The sequence below is a fragment of the Panthera leo genome, chromosome A2 (assembly GCF_018350215.1).
Source record: "Panthera leo isolate Ple1 chromosome A2, P.leo_Ple1_pat1.1, whole genome shotgun sequence".
Classification (NCBI taxonomy): Eukaryota; Metazoa; Chordata; class Mammalia; order Carnivora; family Felidae; genus Panthera; species Panthera leo.
The window spans coordinates 100532518-100555831 of NC_056680.1; the positions used below are offsets into that span (position 1 = coordinate 100532518).

General features: G+C 35.3%; 1 protein-coding gene across 1 annotated transcript in view; it reads left to right on the forward strand.

Moving 5' to 3' along the window:
- GLCCI1 (glucocorticoid induced 1) overlaps nucleotides 1–23314 on the forward strand; it is a 105191-nt gene that overhangs the window by 40270 nt on the left and 41607 nt on the right. Inside the window, exon 3 of the mRNA XM_042918745.1 lies at nucleotides 14492–14578. Within this exon, the coding sequence (XP_042774679.1) occupies nucleotides 14492–14578 (87 nt within the window). The remainder of the gene's footprint in view (nucleotides 1–14491; nucleotides 14579–23314) is intronic.

A 23314-nucleotide genomic window follows, 5' to 3' on the forward strand; every position in this document is an offset into this window, starting at 1 on the left:
TGGCGTACTTAAAATTTGCCAGGAGGGGTGTCTGGGTGGCTCAGTCAAACATCTGACTTTGGCTCTGGTCATGATCTCACGGTTTGTGAGTTCTAGCCTTGCATTGGGCTCTGTACTGACAGCTCAGAGCCTGGAACCTGCTTTGGAATCTGTGCCCCATCTCCTTTGCCCCTCCCCTGCGTGTGCATTTAGTCTCTCTCAAAAATGAATAAACATTTAAAAAAAGTTGCCAAGAAAGAAAATCTTAAAAGTTCTCATTACAAGAAAAAATTTCCATAATTGTGAGTAGTAACAATGTTATCTAGACTTATTGTGGTGATCATTTCACAGCGTATACAAGTACTGAATTATTAGGTTGTACACCTTAAGCTAATATAATACTGTATGTCAGATCTCAATAAACTTAAAAACAGAGCTGGTGCTTTTCACTCTGACAAGAGCAGCATCAAGCATAATTATTTTACTAATTGTTTTTCTTCTTAAATCAGAAGTGATTTTTTCAGATGTGAAATACCATTCATCATTGAAATGAATATGTTGTTTTGACTCAACCTATAATATAGTGAATTTCTTTAATAGATTACTTAATGATTGGTCATGATTACATTTCTGGAATAAATGCTATGTATGGAATTCTCTTTTAAAAATAATACAGTGGCAAATAAAGCATTTGTTAATATTATATTTGTTTCAAAATTCAGAAATGGGGTCTGAAATTTTTTTCTTTTTCATCATGTAATCCTTAGTGTTATACTTGCTTCATGAAAAGATTTTGTAAGATTTCCTTCCTTTGTGCTCTGGAACAATGGTGAAAATATCATCCCAATTACCTGTTACTTGGGTCTGAAAAAATTTTACCTATGAAGCTAACTAGACTAGTATGTTTTTAGATGGTAACTCTTTTAGTAAAATCTTAATTTTTTTCCAGTGGTTCTTGGTTTTAGTTTCTATTTCTTTTGTTTGGTATTTTCATTTGAATATAATCCATTTCATCCCACTTTTCAAGTGTATTTGCATAGTTGCACAAAATATTCTTGTATAATTCTTTTAATTTCTTGTAAATCTGTAGTTTTCTTTTCTCACTTATAATACTGTATATCTGTGTTTTGAGTGATTAAATTTATTAGGTTATATAGCACAAAAAAGATGTTAAGGTGTTGAATTTATTTTCCTGTTTTTCTTTTTTCTAGTTCATTGCCCTCTGACTTTACTCGATCATTGCACTTTTTTCTGCCTTCCTGGAGTGTATTTTTTTCCCTAGATTCTAGAGATAAATGCTTAATTTTTGTATTTGTGGTATTATTTCTTATTCAGTAATACAAGTGATTTTTATGTCAAGATTTATCCTCTGAGCTCAGCTTTGGTTAGTATATAATGTTTCCATTATTTATATTTTGCGAGATAACTATGTAGTTTCAGTTTTGATATCCTGTTTAGTATATGAGAGCTTTTTGTTTTGTTTTTAATTTCTAAATGGTTAAAGTTGCTTTTCCTAGTAAAAATTTAATTTCTAGTTTTATTACATTTAGAGTATAGAATTATACGTCTTTGAAAACTTGGGTGAAATTTTCTTTGTGGCCTAATGTTAAGATCGTGTTTGTTTCTTTTAATGCTCTGTGAGTATTTGAAAATGAGGTATAGTCTTTACTTTTAGATACAGAATTCATTACATATTCAGTGTTATTATATTATTCAGCTTCCATATAGCCCCTTTGATTTATGTCTGTTTGTTCCATCATAAGCTGGCAGTTACTGAATTAAAATTTCTGTCAATGTATGTTTCCAGTGGTTATTGCTTATATATCTTAAGAATATAGATGTATAAAGATTTATGTCCATTGTATCTTCCTTTTGGTTAGTATTGATTATTATTGTAGGATACTCTGTCTTGATTAATATTTTTCCTCTGAATTTAGTCTTTTTTATGATATAAATTAATATTGAAAACTCTGTTTTATTTTTGTTTTCCATTGGTCAGGAGCTCTGGTTCTGGAATCAAGACTGGTTTTGAATCTTCACTCTAGCATTATCCAACTTTCTAATTCTGGGCAAATTACTTTACCTCTATGTCTGGGTTTTCTCATTTGTTAATGGAATAGTATACTTCATAGGATTATCATAAGGGTTAAATTGAGTTAATGCATTTGAAATGCTAAGAATAGTGGCCAATACATTAAGTGTCAATAAATACTTGCTATTATTATTTACATTAACTAGCAGAGAGGGAGAAAGGTGAATGTTTGGATAGTTGCCATGGTACTGTGGATTCACTGCTGGAAAGGGAAACTTCAAAAGGAAATTTCTTCCTCTTTTCTTTCACCTCTTTCCCATGGTTTTTATTTCTTAGTTTGTTTTTGTCTTTTGTCTTTCTGTTCTGGCAAATCTTGCTTATTGCTGGAAATAATTAGCTTTGTGCTATTTACTTATTTATCTATCCATTCATTTATTTTGGAGTCATCCATCCCATCACTTGTTCCCTATTAGGGAAAAACGGTGTGGTGAGCTTGGCAGTTTTTAAAAATTTGATGGGCAATTGAGGTGAAAATAGCTTTTCTGTTTGTAAATCTTTCCACTTTGACTACCTATCTACCCCCCCCCCCCCATTCATTTTCCCTCCAAATTTAGTATCGGAGGCAACTTTAGAATTGCTCTTACTTAATTTTTACATTCTTTGAGGGGTAGTACGTGGGATGGTTAGATCTTAAGTGAAATTCTGCATACTCTGCTTTTATTTTTCAGATGATGTTTTTCTTTGGCATTTTATTGTTTAAAATTAATTTTCAGGGGCACCTGGGTGGCTGAGTCATTTAAGCGGTCAACTCTTGATTTCAGCTCAGGTCATGATCTCATCGTTCATCGGTCTGTGTTGAGCTTCTCACTGACAGCGTGGAGCCTGCTTGGGATTCTTCCACGTGCTGTCTTTCTCTCTCAAAAATAAGTAAACATTAAAATAATAAAATTAATTTTAAAATTTGGAGGATGAAACGTTTGAACATGCCGGGAAGTATATAAAATAGCATATTTATTTATTTTTCTTAATTTCATTAAGTTTGAGTGTATGGTTTTATGATCCTACCTCTATGCCAGCATCTTTCTCTAGAAATTTATTTATTTTTATTTATTTTTAAGAAACTGTTCAGGAATAAGTACTTAGCATTTGGCTTTAGCTACATTTGATAAAGTCAACAATTCTGAACTCAAATACATAAATTTTTTGCTATTTAAATGACATTTTAAAAAATCGATCCTTTTCCTCCCTTTGTGAACAGAGCTTGACTGAGGAGGACTTTAATCAAAGGAGTGGATATTATACCTCAAATAGTAATAGATCTGAAAGAGAACTTTCAGTTTTATACTCTGATCAAAAACTCATTTCCTGACCAAAAGTCATGCTTACTAACAGCTGTTTGGGTTTCCTGTGCCCTTATTAAGCAAGTTTGTTTAAGAAGCAGCAGTTGATGGAACAATTTTGGAGAGTGAGAGGCTTTTCTGGAAATGGAAACAAGTCTGAAGACTTGGCCATCTTGGCCTCTTACATTGCATTCCAGGGACCTACATTGTTTCTTTTATTGAGCGGGTCCCTAACTGGCTGTTGAGTAAATGTATAAAGATTCCTTCCTGTTGAGGATCACCTTTACTTTCTCTTTCAGCTATTAGCACAGTCAGAGAGAGGATCGTATAATCCTGGAGTTCAACAGTCCACACGAAAGTAGTCATGTTCCTAATTTAGGGAGTAATAGTTTTTGTTGCCAAAGGAATACACTCAGCTGTACTGATGAAAAAGTTAAACCCGTGGCTAAGATATTTAATATTTTATTCATAAAGTTCAAATACTATCACTAAAATTACCAGAAACTCAAAATTGTACTTACTAATTTTTAATAAGTAATATATTCATTTGATTCAAAAGTAAAAGAATTTAGTAAAGAGCCTTCCCCATACCCCTGTACTTGGGTTTCCTCCCATTACCACAAACATTTAACAGGTAGCAAAATACCTGCTTTCCTTAGTCTTTTCCCCCATGCCTTTACTCCTAATTTAGCTCTAGGTAAAATTGTGAAGTAGTTTGTATTTATTTGGAACAGCCCTCTTCTTCTCTCATCTTGGCTTACATTGGTTCTCATCCTTTTATATCTTTTAACCCATCAATTTTCTGTTAAAAATGCTGTAACAGTAATAAACAATTACCATTTACTTAGACATCTGTTAGTTATATTAAGCTTTAAGAATTTAAGAATTAAATCATAGTTAAGTGCATAGTATGAGAAAGTAATCTGCCTGTCCACTTATTAATAACTACTTTGTATAAATGAATTATTGGAATAAGATATATGACATTGATAGGAAACATGAGTGTAAACCAAGTGAAAACAGTTCCCATTGCTGTTGGAATTCTCGTAGCTTTGGGGGGATAACTATTTTGGGGAGATAACTGTTGCAATGAGGATTACATAAAATAATCCATGTTAAGCTTGCTAGCACAGTATCTAGGACATGGTGGATATTTGTAAATGTTAGTTGCCTTTGATTTAGAATCTATAATATTTTACTATCATCAGGCTTAAATACAATGATACTGAATTAAGTGGACAGAGAAAGTCACTATTACTAACATCAACAATTGATTATGCGATTATGGGCATTAAGTCTGAGTTGGTAGGAAATGGAGTAGAAATTATACAGATAACTCCACAGCATGGTAGGGGCCTGAAACTCAGTAAATAATTCCTGGTAATTCAGTCCTAAGTAGCTGTCGTTGCCTACTGTGTAGTCTTACAAGTAAGAAATGGCACTTCACATCTGTGAAGGGTCCAAGTATGGGAAAGGGGAGTTACATTGTTGAGGAAACTCCTCCATTCCTCATCACTTAGGTGTCTTATGCTACCAGTTGAGCACTGTTAGTTTTTTAATGACTTTGGAATCGTGTGGAAATATTTTGGGAAGATATCTCCTAGTCACCTATATTGCTGATTTTCTCTCAGGTATGAGAGATTTTTTAAAATGCTATCAAGAAACAACAAAGGTAATTTATCTCTTGGATAATTCAGAGGCAGTTATATTCCAGTGTGATTGTTAAAAGGGTTTGGAAATGCTCTTTTTAAAAAAGTAAATCGCTTTCACTTTTTTACATGTGGAATTAATTTTTTGAAACCCAGCAACCAAGGTAAATTGTAACTTAAAAGATGGTAATACCATAGAATACATTCTAATAATGTCTAAAAACTGAAAATTAGATCTCCTCATTTGATTTTAAATCTATTCCAATAGTAGTGATAGAACTTGTCAGAAAGGGTATTATTAAGTGTACATTCCAAGTAATAAATTGAATATTGTTCATACTTTTAATTCCTCACATAACTATCTCAAGCTGGTTATATGTCAGTAGCCTATTAGTAACTGTTTCTCTAAAAAGCCAGAGAATAGTATATCTTTTTAAGTTTTTATTTTATTTATTTTGAGAGAGAGAGAAAGTGGGTGCGCATGGGTTGGGGAGGGGCAGCGAGGGGAGAGAATCCCAAGCAGGCTCCATTCTTCCTACTGAACCTGACATGGAGTGCAGTCTCATGACTGTGAGATCATAACCTGAGCTGAAATCAAGAGTAGGATGCTTAACTGACAGAGCTACCCAGGTGCCCCGAGAATAATATTTTTAATGTATACTTTATTTTACATTGCATCTTTAATTTTTGTGTTACATGTTCTCCACGTGACTTAAGGAACCTAACTGGATGGGTTATTAATGTGCAGTGCCTCCTGGCCTCTTCTATTGTATTACTTGACTAGTGCCTCTTTGTGACTTGAAACTTGTCAAGAAAAGCATGACAGAAAATACCAGTTATTTTCAAGAAGGTGCAAACAATCCTTGTGAGTTTCAGGTTCAGCAGTACATGGCTTTTTTTAATTGAAAAATGATTGATTTATAATTGCCTCATTTACCTAAAAAATTTTAGTAACAGTTTTATTGAGATATAACTTACATACCGTATGGTTCATATATTTAAAAGTGTACAGTTCAGTGGTTCTTCATATATTGAGGGTTGTGCAACCGTTGCTGTAATCAATTTTACAATATTTTCAGTGCTCCAAAAAGAAAGCGCTGTACTCGTTAGCAGTTACTGTTTGTCCCCAATCCTCTTTCTCTCAGTGGTAGGCACCCATGAATCTACTCTCTGCCTCTGTAGATTTGTATGTTCTGAACAGTTCAAATAAATGGACGCATGCAATTTGTGGCCTTTTGTGTCTGGCTATTACTTAGTATGCTATCTGTAAGGTTCATTCATCTTGTAACATGTATCAGTACTTCATTCTTTTTTATTGCTAACTAATATTCTAGGGTATAGACTCGAATTTATTTATACATTCATGAGTTGATGTACTGCTGTGACAATTTGTGCGCAAGATTTTGTGTGGACACATACTTTGATTTCTCTGAGAGTTGCTGGATCATATGGTAGCTCTGTGTTTAACTTTATCAGGAGAACATTTTTAGATACTTTTGCCTTCACATAATTAAAGTGTACCATGAAAGGCATACCTGAACTGAATTATAACTTCCTATCAGTATTCTCGTCAATAACTTACCACTAGTATTTCTGAGTGTTTGACATTTCAATGACCTTCAGTTTTCAGTTACTCTAAACACTTAAATGTTCCTGCTTTTCTTTTTTTTTTTTTTTTTAACGTTTATTTATTTTTGAGACAGAGAGAGACAGAGCATGAACAGGGGAGGGGCAGAGAGAGAGGGAGACACAGAATCCGAAACAGGCTCCAGGCTCTGAGCTGTCAGCACAGAGCCCGACGCGGGGCTCGAACTCACGGACCACGAGATCGTGACCTGAGCCGAAGTCGGCCGCCTAACCGACTGAGCCACCCAGGCGCCCCGTTCCTGCTTTTCTAAAATCTCCAACTCCAGGGGCACCTGGGTGGCTTAGTGGTTGAAGTGTCTGACTCTTGATTTTGGCTCAGGTCATGATCTCACTGTTCGTGAGTTGAGCCCCACATCGGGCTCCGTGCTGACCGTGTGTCTCCCCTCTCTCTCTGCCCCTACTCTGCTTGTGCTTTCTCTCTCAAAATAAATAAACTTAAAAAAGAAATTTAAAATCACCAACTCCATTTCCATAGCCAGTAGTTGGTGATCTATATGTAGTCCGGAGTCTGGGTCCCTTATAGTCTGGAGAAAACCCTAACCCTCCTAGTCAAAAGAAACCTGAAAAATATTTTATGTAATGTATACTAACATTCTTTTTTTTTTTTATAAAGTTAATTTTTTTTTAATGTTTTTATTTATTTTTGACAGAGAGACAGAGCCTGAGCAGGGGAGGGGCAGAGAGAGAGGGAGACACAGAATCTGAAGCAGACTCCAGGCTCTGAGCTGTCAGCCCAGAGCCTGATGCGGGGCTCAAACCCCCAGACTGAGAGATCGTGACCTGAGCTGAAGTCGGACGCTCAACCGACTGAGCCACCCAGGCGCCCCTACTAACATTCTAACTTAATGTAATGTGTAGTCTGTCTCCCAAAATAGATTTGACATTTGTGTCTGAAGTTAGGAGGGCTTCCTTAGTGTAGGTGTGTGCACACTTACCGGTCATATAGCAGAGCTGTCTTAGTATTATTTTTTAAAAAATCCTGTTGTAAATTTTGAAAATAGTCATCATTGTAGAAAATTTAGAAAATACCAAAAAACCACTTAATTAGTTGCCTATATGCCTAACATCCAGACATAGCCATTTCTTATTTGATATGTATCTTTCTATATTTTTATTATTTACATTTAAAAAATAAGTAAAAATAAAGGCTTTTAAAAATAGAATTCACATAGGTAGTATTTTGTAACCTTTTTAATAAGTCATAGCATTTTCCCATTCCATTCAATGTTCCTAAACATGATTTTAAGTCTTTTTTTCCCCGATTTTTATTCTCATTCAGCTGAAAAAAATTATGGATTTACAATAGCATAATCTAGAATCCTCACTACTATTTATAGTTTGAAATATCTCTTTCTAGCGCTTTTCTGTTTGTGTGTATTTGCTTACTGAAGTGGGATTGTCATCCATGTGCAGTGGTTGTCACATTGTGAGAATATACCACAATTTTTCATTTCCCTACTAATAGACATTTAATTTATTTCCATTGCATCTCTGAGGGTACATCTCAGGTTAATTCTTAGAAATAGAATTACTGTGAATATTGTTAAGGTTGTCGGCACACTTATGATTGCTTTTTCTCAAATTAGCATTTCTTACAGAGTATGGCAGATTATTTCATTTTATCATGTGTAGCACACCTGCAATAATTAATTTCTGTGGTATTTCCTGTTTTCAGAAATTGCAGTTGGCTAACACTCTCCCTCCCCCTTACCATAACCTTAAGAAATACAGCTTCTTAACTCTTCTGAATAAGTTCCCTGTTTACTAATCTGGAAAATCACAAACCATTACTTCACAGATTTTCATTCAATTGTGTGTTGAGCACACTGCGGCCTAATTAGATATAGATTTTGTACACTTTGCTTAAATACGCAGGCACGTTAATCCTTTGCTAGGGACTATTGCTTAATGTTCCTCACTAAAGAAAAATTTCTCCCTTTCAATATAACTTTCTACATGGCTCCAAATGGTATTTACATTAGTGTATGGTAATTTCCAAAGATGTAATTATATGCAAATTGATATTATACTTGTTAATGGATATTAGCCTACAAGGAAAATGAGTGGATATATGGTCAGCAGGCACCTTGAGTGCAAAATCTATTATTCATTTTTATTTCCTTAGTCGAATAGTGGTTTTCAAACTTCAATTTGCATCAGAATCATCTGGAGAGCTTGTTAAAACATAGATTGCTGAACTGTATCTAAGAATTCCAGATTTAGTAATTCTGGGATTGACCCTGAGAATCTGCATCTCTAATATCCCAGATGACACAGGTGCTGCTTGTCCACAGACCACACTTTGAAACTGGTCTAACCTGATGAACACATAACTTGCTATATAGTTGAAGTGTGATTAAAAAAAAAAAAAAAAAAAATGAGCATGTAACTGCTGCAATCACTGAATTCCTAAAGCTTTTTCAGCAGAACTCTTTCTTTTCTATGGTATTTGTTAACAAGTGAAACAACTATATATATTTGTGTCTAGTTATGAAACTTTATACCTGTATACTATTATCAGAAGAACAAAGGGATAACAATAGTAGAATCATTATCTTTTTTCTGCTCATTTTAATTTTAATTTTATTTTTTTAAAGGCATTTTTTTTTTAGTCTTTATTTATTTTGTGAGAGAGAGAATGAGAAAGGCATGTGCACTCAAGAGTCAGGGGCACCCAGGTGGCTCAGTGGGTTAAGCATCCCACTCTTGATCTCAGCTCAGGTCATGATCTCATGGTTGGTGAGTTTGAGCTCCATGTTGGGCTCTGCCCTGGCAGCATGGAGCCTGCTTGGGATTCTGTCTCTCCCTCTCTCTGTCCCTTTTTCTGCTCATGTGTGCGAGCTCGCTCGTTCTCTCTCTCTCTCTCTCTCTCTCTCTCTCTCTCTCTCTCTCAATAAATACATAAATAAATAATCAAGAGTTAGACACTTAACCAACTGAGCCACCCCAGGCATCCCTGTGCTCATTTTTAATGCTTCATAACTCTTTATTTCAGCTCAGGTCATGATCCCAAGATTGTGGGATTGAGCCCTGCCTTGGGCTCTGTGTTGAGCCTGGAGCCTTCTTAAGATATTCTCTCTTTCTTCCCCTCCTGGCTCCTTCTCCTTTTGCCGAGCCCCCCACTCATGCTCGCTCACTCTCTCTGTCCAAAAATAAAAATAAATCTTAAAAAATTTTTTTTTAATAAAAGCTTTTTAGAAGCTTAAACATTTTTTTATTAGTGGTTATATTTATAAATAATGAAGGGTTTGTAAATTGTCTTTTAAAACTTTTTATAACTTAAAATTGATCTGTAATCACAACAATGACTAATGTAATTGATTCATGTAATTTAATTTCATGTCTTGCCATTTTGGTCTGTACTTTAATACTAAGGATCATCTCTTTAAGTGTTGTAAAATAGTTAGCAGTCAGTAATGATATTTCCAATATTGATTATAAACTACATTAAATTCCAAGATCAAAGATTTAACTGTATAAAACATAGATTTTTAACTTTTGCATAAGAGGTGCCTGTCTGGCTTAGTTGGTGGAACATGAAACTCTTGATATTGGGGTCATGAGTTCAAGCCCCACACTGGGTGAAGAGCTTACTTTAAAAAAAAAAAAAAGTTTTACTTAAGTTTTAAATAAGATCATGAGAATTTTTTCAAGTACTTAGGTTTTTTGTTTTTTGGGGTTTTTTTTTTTGGTTTTGTGGGTTGTTGTGGAAGTAGCTTTGGGCTCTTGCATATTAAAAAAAGTACTTTCTTGCTAGGAGCTAATTTGCCCTTGCTAGTTTGTGAATAAAGCCTATTATAAAATTCTCCAGTGTTCACATCTATAAGGGACCATTACCCAGAATATACAAAGAACTTTTAAAGCTCAACAACAAGAAAACAAACAACCTGATTAAAAAATGGGCCAGAGACCTTAATAGATACTTCACCAAGAAATATGGCAAACAAGCATATGAAAAGATGGCTTCGCATCATTTGTCATCAGAGAAATGCAAATTAAAACACACCTATTAGAATGGCCAAAATCCAGGACACTGATAATACCAGATGCTGGCCGGGATGCAGAGCAATGGGAACTTCCATTCATTGCTGGTGGGAATGTGATACACTACAGCTGCTTTGGAAGACAGTTCGGCAGTTTCTTACAAAACTGAATGTAGCTTTTTCACACCGTCCAGCATTTGTGCTCCTTGGTATTTACCCAAAGGAGTTGCAAACTTTTGTCCATACAAAAACCTGGACATAGATAACATCTATGCAGCTTTATTCGTAATTCCCAAAACTTGGAAGCAGCCAAGGTGTCCTTCCGTAGGTGAATGAGTAAGTGTGGTGCATCCAGACAACTGTATTACTGAGCACTAAGAAGAAATGTGCCATAAAGCTGTGAAAAGACATGGACGAACCTTAAATATACATTACTGAGTGAAAGAAGCCACTCTGAAAATGTGACCCTACCATATGATCCCAACAATACGACATTCTGGAAAAGGCCAAAAAGGAGAAAGTAAAAAAGATCAGTGGTTGCCAGGGTTTAGGGGATAAGGAGAGGAATGAAGAGGTAGAACACAGAGGATTTTTAGGACAGTGAAAATACCCAGCATGATAGTATAATGGTGGCATACGTGTCACACATTTGTCCACATCCATACAATGCACACTGCCAAGAGTGAGCTCAAATGTAAACTGTGGACTCTGGGTGATAATGATGGATTGATGTAGGTTAATCAGTTGTGACAAATGTACCACTCTGGTGGGGGATGGCTGTGCGTGTGGGGCATGAGGGGTATATGGGAGATCTCTACAACTTTCTCTCAGTTTTGCTGTGAACCTAAAAATGCTCTTAAACGAGTGTGCAGTCCCATGCACTAGAACTGTTTTCTGTATAATTCACTCATAGAAGAAGAGGTCCTCACACAGGAAACCAAGAGGTAGGTGGATGGACCTGAGGGTTAGAGAGGAAGCTTCATGGGCTGGATTTTGGATAATTCCAAGAGGTGAAGATAAAAAATGAAAATGGCCTTGGTATCCTTATCACTCCAAGGGAATTTTTTTAAGCCAGTAGTCTTAGAGATAGGCTTTAGTTCTGCATTGTTCAAGTATACAAAAGGTTTACTTTCTCTTCCTTGGTAGTGTAAGTGGAGGCAACTAGAAAGGAAGAATCCCCTAAAGTGGCTGGCTGAAGAGCAAGCAATCAGATACAGTCCACATTATTGAGGGGATTATATTCCTTTCCAAGTGTTAATAAGTCTACTTGTAAAATAAGTGTTCTGGGGTCATTTAAGTAAAAGAAAGAAAGTAAAGCAGGTTTTAAAAAAGTGTGTATTTGAGTTTTTGAAATGGTAATTGTATTGTACATGAGGTATGGGGAAGTATGAAATACAGTATTTCCCAAATTAATTTGGCCATAGAACAGTTTTATCTTTATTCTTATCAGCGTCCAATAACGATGTTATAAGTAGCACAGTTCATAAAATTCTACTCTAGATTAATGGAGAATCTAGTTGGAAGGAATTTCTTGCTGATATGAAAGGAAAGGATTTTTGCTGCTTTGTATTGTTGCTTATTGAATTTAAATAGTAAAGCATTTCTCAAATGCTCAGATTTAATAAATTAGATACAAATTAGTTCATCTTTTGTGACTTCACAAGCATGAACTTTACATAGATTTAATAAACCAAGTAGCCATCTTTTGGTTTTGCTTTGACTAAAGTAACTTGTTAAAAATCTGCGATTAAATGTATAAAACACTGCTCCCAGTAGAACTTTCTGTAGCAATGGAAATGTTCCACATCTGTGCTGTCTTGTATAGCAGCCAGTAGCCACTAGCCACATGTGGTTACTGAGCATTTGAAATGCGCTAGTGTGACTAAGGAACTGAATTTTTGGTTTTATTTCATTTTCATTAATGTAAATTGTTGCATGTGGCTAGTAGCTGTCTTATTGGACAATGTGGTCTATAGAATATATTTACAGACTCGAACCTTTTCTATTTATTTAAAATTGATGTGATTAAAATGAAATTACTTTCTGGGGAGTATTTTTTGGAAAAGTTGGTACTATGATGAATGTATTTAAACAATTTATATGCATGTAATTCTGCAGCCACATGTCAGAGTACTCTTCTAATAGTTTTGCACTCTTAAAAACCTACATGTTTTACTAGCTGGATTTCAGGAATATAAATGCTCCTTTGTAGTTAGTTTTTATTTCTTTTGTATAACTAACACTACATTCTGAAATAATGATATAGGTTTTCACATTCAGTTTTAAGAAAAGAATGATAGTATGAAGAAAGAAGATCTTTTGTGAGATAAGAGACCTCAGATGTAGCTCCATTTGCCACTGGTGTGCCTGGCAGTAGTAAGGCAATTGTAAAAGTTTTGTGGCTATTGATTTAACTCTCAGTTGGAGATACCTATACAGTTTATGTAATAAATGTCCTTTGAAAAAATTGGAGTTGTACCAAATGAAAATAATTCCTGTTAGAAATGTAATTATTAAATAATTATGCAACATACCAGAAACTTGACTCCTTTTCTGTGAAGTACTTTTGAGTTTTAAACATTGTGATCCTTAGTCATTTGAGTTTTGACAAGACTAATGCTTACACTTGGTAGAAAAGTAAAAGTATTGAGCATGTAAATTCTAAAAATGAAAGTTTGATGAAAATAAACTGTTTTACTCTCAATTATCACTGAACAGCTTCACTTTGGTACTTGAACTGGTTGGTTAAGCAGCTTGTTTGTGTTTTTATTCACCTACCATTTAATTAATTGTTGGTTTCATTTTGGAGCATTATTACTCTTAAGAGGTAATTACTTAAAAAGTTGTTCACAAGCATTTTGAATTGTATAGAGTAGAACTGAGGCCTTTTTCATAAGAAGTTATATAGCATCAACCTCAACATAAGGATTGATTTTTTTTCAGTCTATAATAAACAATAATTTTTCAATCTATATGTGTTGATTGTGCTAATCGTTATCCTTTGTCTAGCTGTAGTGCTTTTTACTTTCCCTGGTTTGCATTCCACTAAGAGTCTTCTCATATCTTAAGGATGATATTTTAACATTTTGACTTTTTTATACAACTACTAAATCGTCTCACTATTTGGCATTTAGCGTTTTGTGTTATGTTTGGGTATAGTGTCTGCTACTGGTTGAATGATTGAAAATGAGGTTTAAGGTAAAAACTCTTTTCTGACATGTAGCTCAAGTTTTTTTTTAATGTATTGTTTCAGATCATAGTAAGTTCATTCAGATTTAATGTTTTTCTTTGTCATTTTAATAATTTTATATTTTTATTTAAAGACGCTTGATGTTTTTCAAAAGAGGATACTATTGCTAATACTCTCTTTCCTGAGTGTAGGAAGAGTAGTACAATCTGCTCTTTAGCTAGATATTTGACTTGTAGGTCATCTGTAATCCCACTGCTTCTGAGCTAGTTCTGTTAATCTCATTTCCATCTCTTTTACTTAGGACAAATGCCATTTTATATTTAGTTTGGCTATTCTCTTTAAAAGCTCAAAAATGTGTATCTTCATAATTCTCTTTGATTTGATAACTTTTAAGTTATTAATGTTGTAAAAAAAAAAAAGCCAAAATGTTTTGAATGACATTATTCAGAGATGTCGTAGATTGGTAATGTCCAATTCAGAATATGACAGAATGTTTTAAACATTTCACGGGTCATGAAAAATCTTAGCACTTAAGGGATTTTAGTATTTAGTATAACTTAACTGGTATGTGCTAAGATTTTGAAATATGTTTGAAATGCTGTGAGATTAAGAAGTAGAGACAAAATTCCTTATTTTATTATTTGTATTATCATTTTTTTTTTTTATTAAAGACACCTAGTTGTTGGGCAGAAGAGGGTGCCGAAAAGAGGTCACATCAGCGTTCTGCATCATGGGGGAGTGCTGATCAACTAAAGGAGGTAAGTTATTTGTTTTCAGTCTATAACCTGTTTTAATCCTAGCAAATTATGTTTCCTGAATAAATGATACCTCTGTTATTTGTCCTAACCTTACCTCCTTCACAGTTTGAATGGTTGCCTTCTAGGTTTGGGTGAACAAATCTGAGTTTACCTTATTTGTGCCCTTCCTGTCCTTTATAAATATTTGTAATGCACCCACTCAGCTTGTACCTTTTCAGAGTGAAGTCTGGTTTTATGTAACAATCTCTATATCTTTTTTCTTTTAGTTATCTTCTGTTCCCACTTCAGCCTTCTTGATTTTAAGAAGTTACAGCAACCAGAATTCTAGATCATTGCTTTGTACAATGGTAGAATAGTATATTCTGCTTCTCATATGTTTTTTGTAATATCCAACATATTGTTGCCCTTTGAGAACCAAGAGTGCAGTGGAATACATGTCTTTTAGGAATAGTTTTTATAACTCATTCCTTTATTATCAAAACATAAATTATAATCATCTTGATGTATATTTTGGATGGTTTTTCATGATAGTGTTATCTTTTATCCATCTAAATTCTTATATAATTGTTTTTATAAAATTACAAAAACTTAGGGTTGAAAGGTCATCTAGTTCATCTCCTAAATAAACACTCCTTAAAAATGTGGTCATCTAGTCTGTTAGGATCATTCTCAGTGAGAGAAGCTCATCGCTTTGCACAAGAGCAAAATGAGTCCATTTGTTTTAGCTTAAGTTGTTAAATAGTTTATTTTGCATAATGAACTCAAAATTATACCCCTAAGTTTGACTCTGCCTGATGTATCAATACTGAGTAAGTCTACTTCAAATATTTGAAAGGCTAGCATCATGTCATTTTTTTTTTCAGAGTAAACATTGACATTACTCTCATTATTTTTCATGTGTCATAGTTTCTCTACCTCTTAATGTTACTTTCATCTATTGTGGGTTATCACTATCGCTCAAATACTATGGTGTCTAGACTGAATAGATCTAGTCTGTTAGCATGATTTTGCCTGTGACTATATTACATTTTTAGTAGCTTCTGTATTATAGTGCTGTAGGGAAATCCTTAACTTTTCTATATACCCTGTACACAGCACACATGCACAAAATGAGTTTTTCCCAGCAGGAACAAAAAAGAAGGGAAGCTGAGTCTAATATGTCTAGTCTAAAATAGCTACATATCTGTGCATAGAATATGAATAACAAAAAAGTGAACTTGCACTTTGATCTTAGAGATAAATACAATCTCAAAATTATAGCCAAGAGGCCCCCGAGTGGCTCAGTCGTTAAGCATCCAACTTTGGCTAAGGTCATGAACTCACGGTTCAGGAGTTTGAGCCCTGTGCCAGGCTCTGTGCTGACAGCTCAGAGTCTGGAGCCAACTTTGCATTCTATGTCTCCCTCTTTCTCTGCCTTCCCCCGCTTGCTCTCTGTCTCTCTCTCAAAGGTAGATAAACAATTAAAAAAACATTTCAAAGTTTTAGCCAAGATTTGGTATAATTAAATTTTGGACTGCAGCAGCACATGATATATATGTATATACACACTATTAAAAAAGGAATATCTGAGATGACTGAATGAGAGATTTGGTCACTCTCTCCACAAAGCAAACATAAAGCTGGACAAAGCTGTCAAAACAACTAATTCAGTGCTCTAGAAATCAACTAAACAAATTGAGAAACTTCATGAAAATCACTGAACCCAGTGACAGACTTGTGGTGTTATCTGTGCTACTCCTCATCCTCTCTTCCTCATGCCCAGCTTTGTTGGTATGGCATTTCAACCAGGATGGGGCAAGCCTTGAAGATTGGAAGTATTGTAGCCCCAGCTGGAGAAAGGGCACTCTCTCACAGTGTTGTAGGTTAAAATAGTAAACTTAGTTGCAGACAAACAGGGAAGACCAATGCCTTAGCTAGTCTAAGGCTTTGCTAGTCTAGTCCAATTTGTGGCAAGTTAAAGACTCATGAAATAGCAGGATTTTATAGAGAGTTCTAGGAGACAAGATAGTCATGGGGGATTGATAAGTTCACACATCCCAGGTTGACCGGAGGCTGTAGATATGCACAGCAGAATATGAAGTGGGCCTAAGCCACCTATGCATCATTGGTCTGTGGAGCCTAGGAATATGTGAAGAGGAGAGTCAAATGGGCCTAGTGGTAGTAAAACCTGGGGCCATCTTGTGAAAGGCTCAGACTTTGAATGCCCTCCTCATTCCACGCACAAATCTCATCCTTGGAATGGAAGCCTTATTAGATTGAGATAATTAAATAAAATCTCTAATCAGTCTTTAGCCAAACACCAAGGTGAACACTGGAGACCAGCTTGAAAAGGTCTTAAAAAGCAAGCCTTAAAAATAAAAATAGGATGGGGCACCTTTGTGGCTCAGTTAGTTAAGTGTCCAACTTCACCTCCTGTCATGATCTCATGGTCTGTGAGTTTGAGTCCCACATCAGGCTCTGTGCTGACAGCTCAGAGCCTGGAGCCTGCTTCGAATTCTGTGTCTCCCTCTCTCTCTGCTCCTCCCCTGCTCAGACTCTATCTCTCTCTCTCTCTGTCTCAAAAATAAACATTAAAATTTAAAAAAAAAAAAATGGGGTTGGAGAGAATGGAGTAGAGACCTCAGTGGCCACACAATGAAGGGGAAACATACTTTTAGTTCATCAAGATGCTAAAACACAAACAGATAAGACAACAACAACCCTCAAGGAAAATCAGAAGCTAGAGTTGCTGCAGTGTATCATTTAAAATATCCAATATTCAACAAAAAGTTTAGAGATCTGCAAAGAAACAAGGAAGCATGACTCATACTTAAGAAAATCACTAGAAATTGTATATAAGTGTCTCCATATGTTGGATTTAGCAGAGAAAAACATTAAAGCAGTGATTATAAGTGTGTTCAAAAAAACCCAGAGAAAACCGTAAAGTATTAAAGGGGAAGTAGGGTGACAGTGACTCAATGAATAAAGAATTTATTAAAAAGGTAATTATTATAAAAGAGAAACAAAAGCTCTAGAGTTAAAAAGTATAGTAACTAAAAGCAAAAGTTCACTAGATGAAGTCAGTAGCAGATTTTAGATGGCAAAAAAAAAAAAAAAAATCAGTGAATTTGCATATATTAGTAGAATTTATATACCCTGAAGAATAGAGAAAGATTGAAGAAAAGTCCACAGAGCCTCAGAGGTTTGTGAGAAAACATTAAGTAGATACACATACATGTAATGGGGGACCCAGGAGAGAAGAAAGAGAGAGGACTTAAAAATGTATGAAGAAATAATGGCAGAAAACTTTCCAGATTTAATGAAAAGCAATCTATAGATTCAAGAATCTCCATAAACCCCAAGTTGGAAAACATAAAGAGAACCCACACAGACACATCATACTTAAACTGTTAAAAGCCAAAGGAAAAAAGAAAATCTTGAAAGCTAGATGAAGAAAATGAATCATTACACATAGGGAACTAATAATACATTTAATGGCTGACTTTTCCATCTGAAGCAGTAGGGACCATAAAGCCTGACATATTGAAAATGTTGAAAGCAAAAAATGGTCAACCAAGTATTCTGTATCCAGAAAACCTAGTCTTCTACGATAAAAGTGAATTATTCTCAGGTAAACAAAGATTGAGAGAATTTCCTGCTGGTAGACCATCTTGTGAGAAATACTAAAGGAAATTCTTCAGGCTGAAAAGAAATGACTCCAGATGTTAATTCATATCTGTGCAAAGAACTCAAGAGTCTTGAGTATGGTAATGTTTGGGTAAATATAAAAGAGTCTGTAGATATATTTTTCTCATTTTTCCACATTTGAAACACGTAAAATCATATAAAGCAATAAGTCTACTGTGTCAGATAAGCTTTCTTATCATAAGGCCTGCTGAGCACCAGAGGCACTGCTGTGTAGGGGGTGGGGTGCCTGCATGGGCACCCAGGTTAGTGGCTGCGCAGCCCAGGGCTGGAGAACTTGTCACCCCCACTGCCACCAGGGAGATGCTGCGAGCCCAAGCCCATCTGCCAGCCTGCCTTGGAGCTTCTCCTTTCTTGGCCCCCACCTCCCTTCCCCCACCTCCCTCTGTGGCTGCTAGGTGCGCTCCCCCTACCAAGCTGTCTCTTTTCTCTTTCTCTACCTACCACCCGCCCGCCCCCCCCAACCCCACTGCTTCTGCAGCCAGTGGGAGGGACTGGGACTGGGACTTCCTGAGGTCCCAGGGATGGGGCTGGGGCTGGGGCCCATTGGCTGCAACCAGCCCAGGCCTCTGAGAGAGAAGGGGGCTCTGGGTCTGTCCCAGTATTGGCCTGGGGGAGGGGACCACCACCTGGGTAGGGAGGGGGCTATCTAGAGAGAGGTCCAGGCTGTGGGGGTGACATCTACACAGAGGGGATAAGCTCTTGGTATCTTTCTTTTTCCACATCCTGTGGGCCTCTTGCCTGGCTTCATTTGTCCCCACTTCCTAGCAAACTTTACTCCCTACTGCCTAGTTTCGTTTGGTTCCCACAGCCTGTGTTCTTTAGGGCTCTGTCACCTGGTTTCCCTAGACCTTGCTGCCTGATTTCTTTTTGTTCCCACTGTCTACTTTCCTGAAGTCCCTGTCACCTGGGCTTGTGTTTATGACCTATATATGTGAAATATACATATGGCAAAGTATAAAAGAGGGGGAAAAAATGGGCATGTGCTGGAGTATAGTTTTTGTTTTACTGGAATTATTTTTTTGAAGTAGTGTGATAAATTAAGATGCATATTATAATCCCTAGAACAGTTGCTAAGAAAATAACTCTGAAAAAATAAAAAGTAAAAAATATAGAGGAATTAAAATGCTACACTGAAAGTATTTATCACAAAAGAAAGCAGTAAGGGAGGAACAGAGGAATAAAAAAAAAAAAAAGGTGTGACACAAATAGAGAATAATTAACAAAATGGCAAAAGTAAATCTAATCATATAATTACATTAAATATGAATGGACTGAACATTCTCTTTAAAAGGCAGAGATTGTCAAACTGGATAAAAACACAATAGCCAGCTATATGCTATGTGTAAGAAGCATGTTTTATGATAAGAAAGCTTATCTGACACAGTGGACTTGAAGATAAGAAGTATTATTGAAGACAGATAAAAAAATTTCATAATGATAAAAAGGTCAATAGATCAGGAAGATATAGTAATCATAAATTGTGTCTACTTCTAACAGTGGCTTACAAATGCCTGAAGTGAAACTGTGAAAGGAGAAATAAAGTGTCTACAATAATAATAAGGGATTCCAACACCCTATTCTTAATACATGATAGAACAACTAAGTAGACACAAAATAAGAGGATAAAAGATTCTGGCATTATCAATCAACTTGACCTAAATGACATATATGGAAGACTCCACCCAGTGATTGTATTCTTTTCAAACATATTTGAAATATTCTCTAGGTTAGACAATATGCTTGGCCATAAAACAAGTCTCATAGAGTGCAAAAGATGAAATCATGTAACAGGAATCTTTGAAAGCCCCAAATATTTGTCAGTTAAAAGCATTTTAAAATATTTTAAAATGTTTAATGAATGAAAACAGAAAGACACCTTAGACTTTATATGTGCAGATAAAGCAGTGCTTCAGGGAAAATTTATACCTTTAAATGCGTATCTAGGAAAAAGGAAGTTCCTCAATCAGTGCCTAAGCTTCTAAGCTTAAGAAACTAGTAGAAAAAGAGCAACGCAGACCAAAAGCAAGCAGAGGAAGGAAGGAAGGAGTTAATAAAGAATATAGCAGAAACCAACAGAACATAAAATATTAGAGAAAAATTAGTGAAACTAGAAGTTTATTCTTTGAAAACAAGAACCAAGTAGATAAACTTTTAGCTAGACCAGAAAAAGAAGATACTGATTAGCAAAGTCAGCAGTGAAAGAGGTGAAATTACTACCAACTTCACACAACTTGAAAGTAGTATAAAGGAATATTATGAATGAATTTTATGTCATCAGTGTGGAAACTAAAGTAAAATGGATGAACTCTTAGATACAAGTTACTAGAAAGAGGCAAATTGCAAAGACTGATTTAAGACTAGAAGACATGCATACACTTCTAAAAAAGTAAAGAAATGGAATGAGGATTAAAAATCTTCCCACAAAGAAAATCCCAAGATCAGATTTGATGAATTCTATCAAATATTTGAAGAAATAATGTTAATTCTTCACAAACTCTTTCAGAAAATAGAGAAGACAACACCCCCCGGTTTATTTTGTCAGGCCAATTTAACTGACTTCAAAGCCAGGCCAAAGACATCTCAAGAAAATAAAATGGCAGATCAGTATCTCTCTTGAACATAGATGCAAAAATCCTTAAAATATTAGCAAATCAAATTCAGCCACATATGAGGCGGATTATATACCATGAGCAAAGGGAATTTGTCCCAGAAATTCAAAGATGGTTTAAGATCCAAAATTCAATTAATGTAATACACTACATTAATAAAATAAAGAATAAAACCATATAATCATCTCAGTAGAGTTAGAGAAAGCATTTACCAAACTGTCAACACCCATTCACAAAAAAAATAATCTCAACAAGACAGGGAAAAAAAAATAATAATAATAAAAAACAAAGGGCTTTTGTTAAAAACAAACAAAAAAAAAAAACAAAAAAAAAAACCCCTATAGATCATATTCACATATTTTCTCTTTAAAGCAGTCTCCAGGGGCACCTGGGTGGCTCAGTCGGTTGAGCGTCCGACTTCAGCTCGGGTCATGATCTCTCAGTTCGTGAGTTCGAGCCCCATGTCGGGCTCTGTGCTGACAGCTCAGAGTCTGGAGCCTGCTTTGGATTCTGTGTCTCCCTTTACTCTCTCTGCCCCTTCCCGCTCATGCTCTGTCTCTCTCTGTCTCTCAAAAATGAATAAACGTTTAAAAAAAAAAAAACAAAAACATTTTAAAGCAGTCTCCACACCCAACATGGGACTTGAACTCATAACACTGATATCGAGAGTTGCGTGCTCTACTGACGGAGCCAGCCAGGCACTCTATCATATTCATATTCATTCATTTTAGTGGTGAAAGCCAGAATGTTTTCTTCTAAGATCGGGAGGAAGGCAGTGTCATTCACTGTCTCCTTGTTAACCACTTTTATTCGGTATTGCATAGGAGGTTCTAGACAGTGCAGTCAGGCAAGAAAAATAAAGACATCCAGATTGTAAAGGAAGTGGTAAAACTGCCTTTATTCACAGATAAAATGTAAAAACTATATTTAGAAACTCCTAGGAAATATACAAATACAGTACTACAAGTAGTAAACATGTTCAGCAAGGAAGGTTGCAGGATATAAGTCAACATATAGAAATCAGTTCTATGTCTAGATACTATATAAGAACAGTCCAAAAAATAATAAAACAATTTATTGCAGTTGTATTAAAAAGATGAAAATATTTAGGAATTAATTTAACAAAAACAGTGCAAAATTTGTACACTAAAAACAACAAAACATTGCTGGACAAAATTAAAGCTTTAAATAAATAGATAGACTTACTTTGTTCAGTGGATTGATTGGAAGACTTAATATTAAGGTGATAATTCTTCCCAAATTGAATCAATGTAATCCCTATTAAAATTCCATGTTTTTTATTTTTGGTAGAAATTGACAGACTAATCCTAAGATACATGTAGATATGCAAAGGACCTGGAATGGCCAAAATATTTTTGAAAACAGGAAATTTGGAATATTAACATTACACAATTTCAGTACTTCTTATAAACTCACATTGATGAAGTTAGCAAAAAGAAAGACACATAGATAAATGGATAAACTTTTGAATCCAGAAATAAACCTTTATGAACTTCATTAAATTGAATATTTACACTTCAAAGGACACCACTAAGAGATTGAAAAGCCAAGTTTCAGACTGGAAGAAATATTAGCAAATCATATATCTGACAAAGCTTATATCCAGAATATATAAAGAACTCCTACAAATCAATAATAGGAAGACAACCCAAATTATCAATGGATAAGACAGTTGAATAGAAGTGTTCACCAAAGATAAAAGGGTGAATGACAAATGACCACATGAAAAAGTGTTCAGCATCATTAGTCATTAGGCAAATGCAAATTTAAACCATAAAATCCACCTATGTAGTCAATACAATTATTATAATTTGAAATCTTTTTTAATTCTTTTTTTTAAGTTTATTTATTTATTTTGAGAGAGCAGGAGAGTGAGTGCACATAATGGGAGAGGCAGAGAGAGAGAGAATCCCAAGCAGGCTTAGCACTGTCAGTGCAGAGCCTGACGCTGGGCTCAAACTCCTAGAACTGTGAGATCATGACCTGAGCTGAAACCAGGAGTCGAACACTTAACCAACTGAGCCACCCAGGCACCCTACAATGATTATAATTTAAAAGACAGGCAATACCAAGTATTGGCAAGGATAAAGAGAATCTGGAACTCTCAAATGTTCTTGGGAACATAAAATGGGACAGTCACTTTGGAAAACAGTTTGTCAGTTTCTTTTAAAGTTAATCAGAAACTTAGCATATAACCCAGCAATTCAGTTCCTAGGAATCTGTAAGAAAAGTGAGAACACACGTCTAGATTGAGACATGTACACAAAATGTTTATAGCAGAGTTATTCGTAACAACTAAAAACTAGAAAATGTCCACATATCCATCAGTTGGTAAGTAGATAGACAAAATGTGGTTTTTCATGCAATAACTTACTCTTCAGCAATAAAAAAGGAATAATGTACCGACTATTGATACATA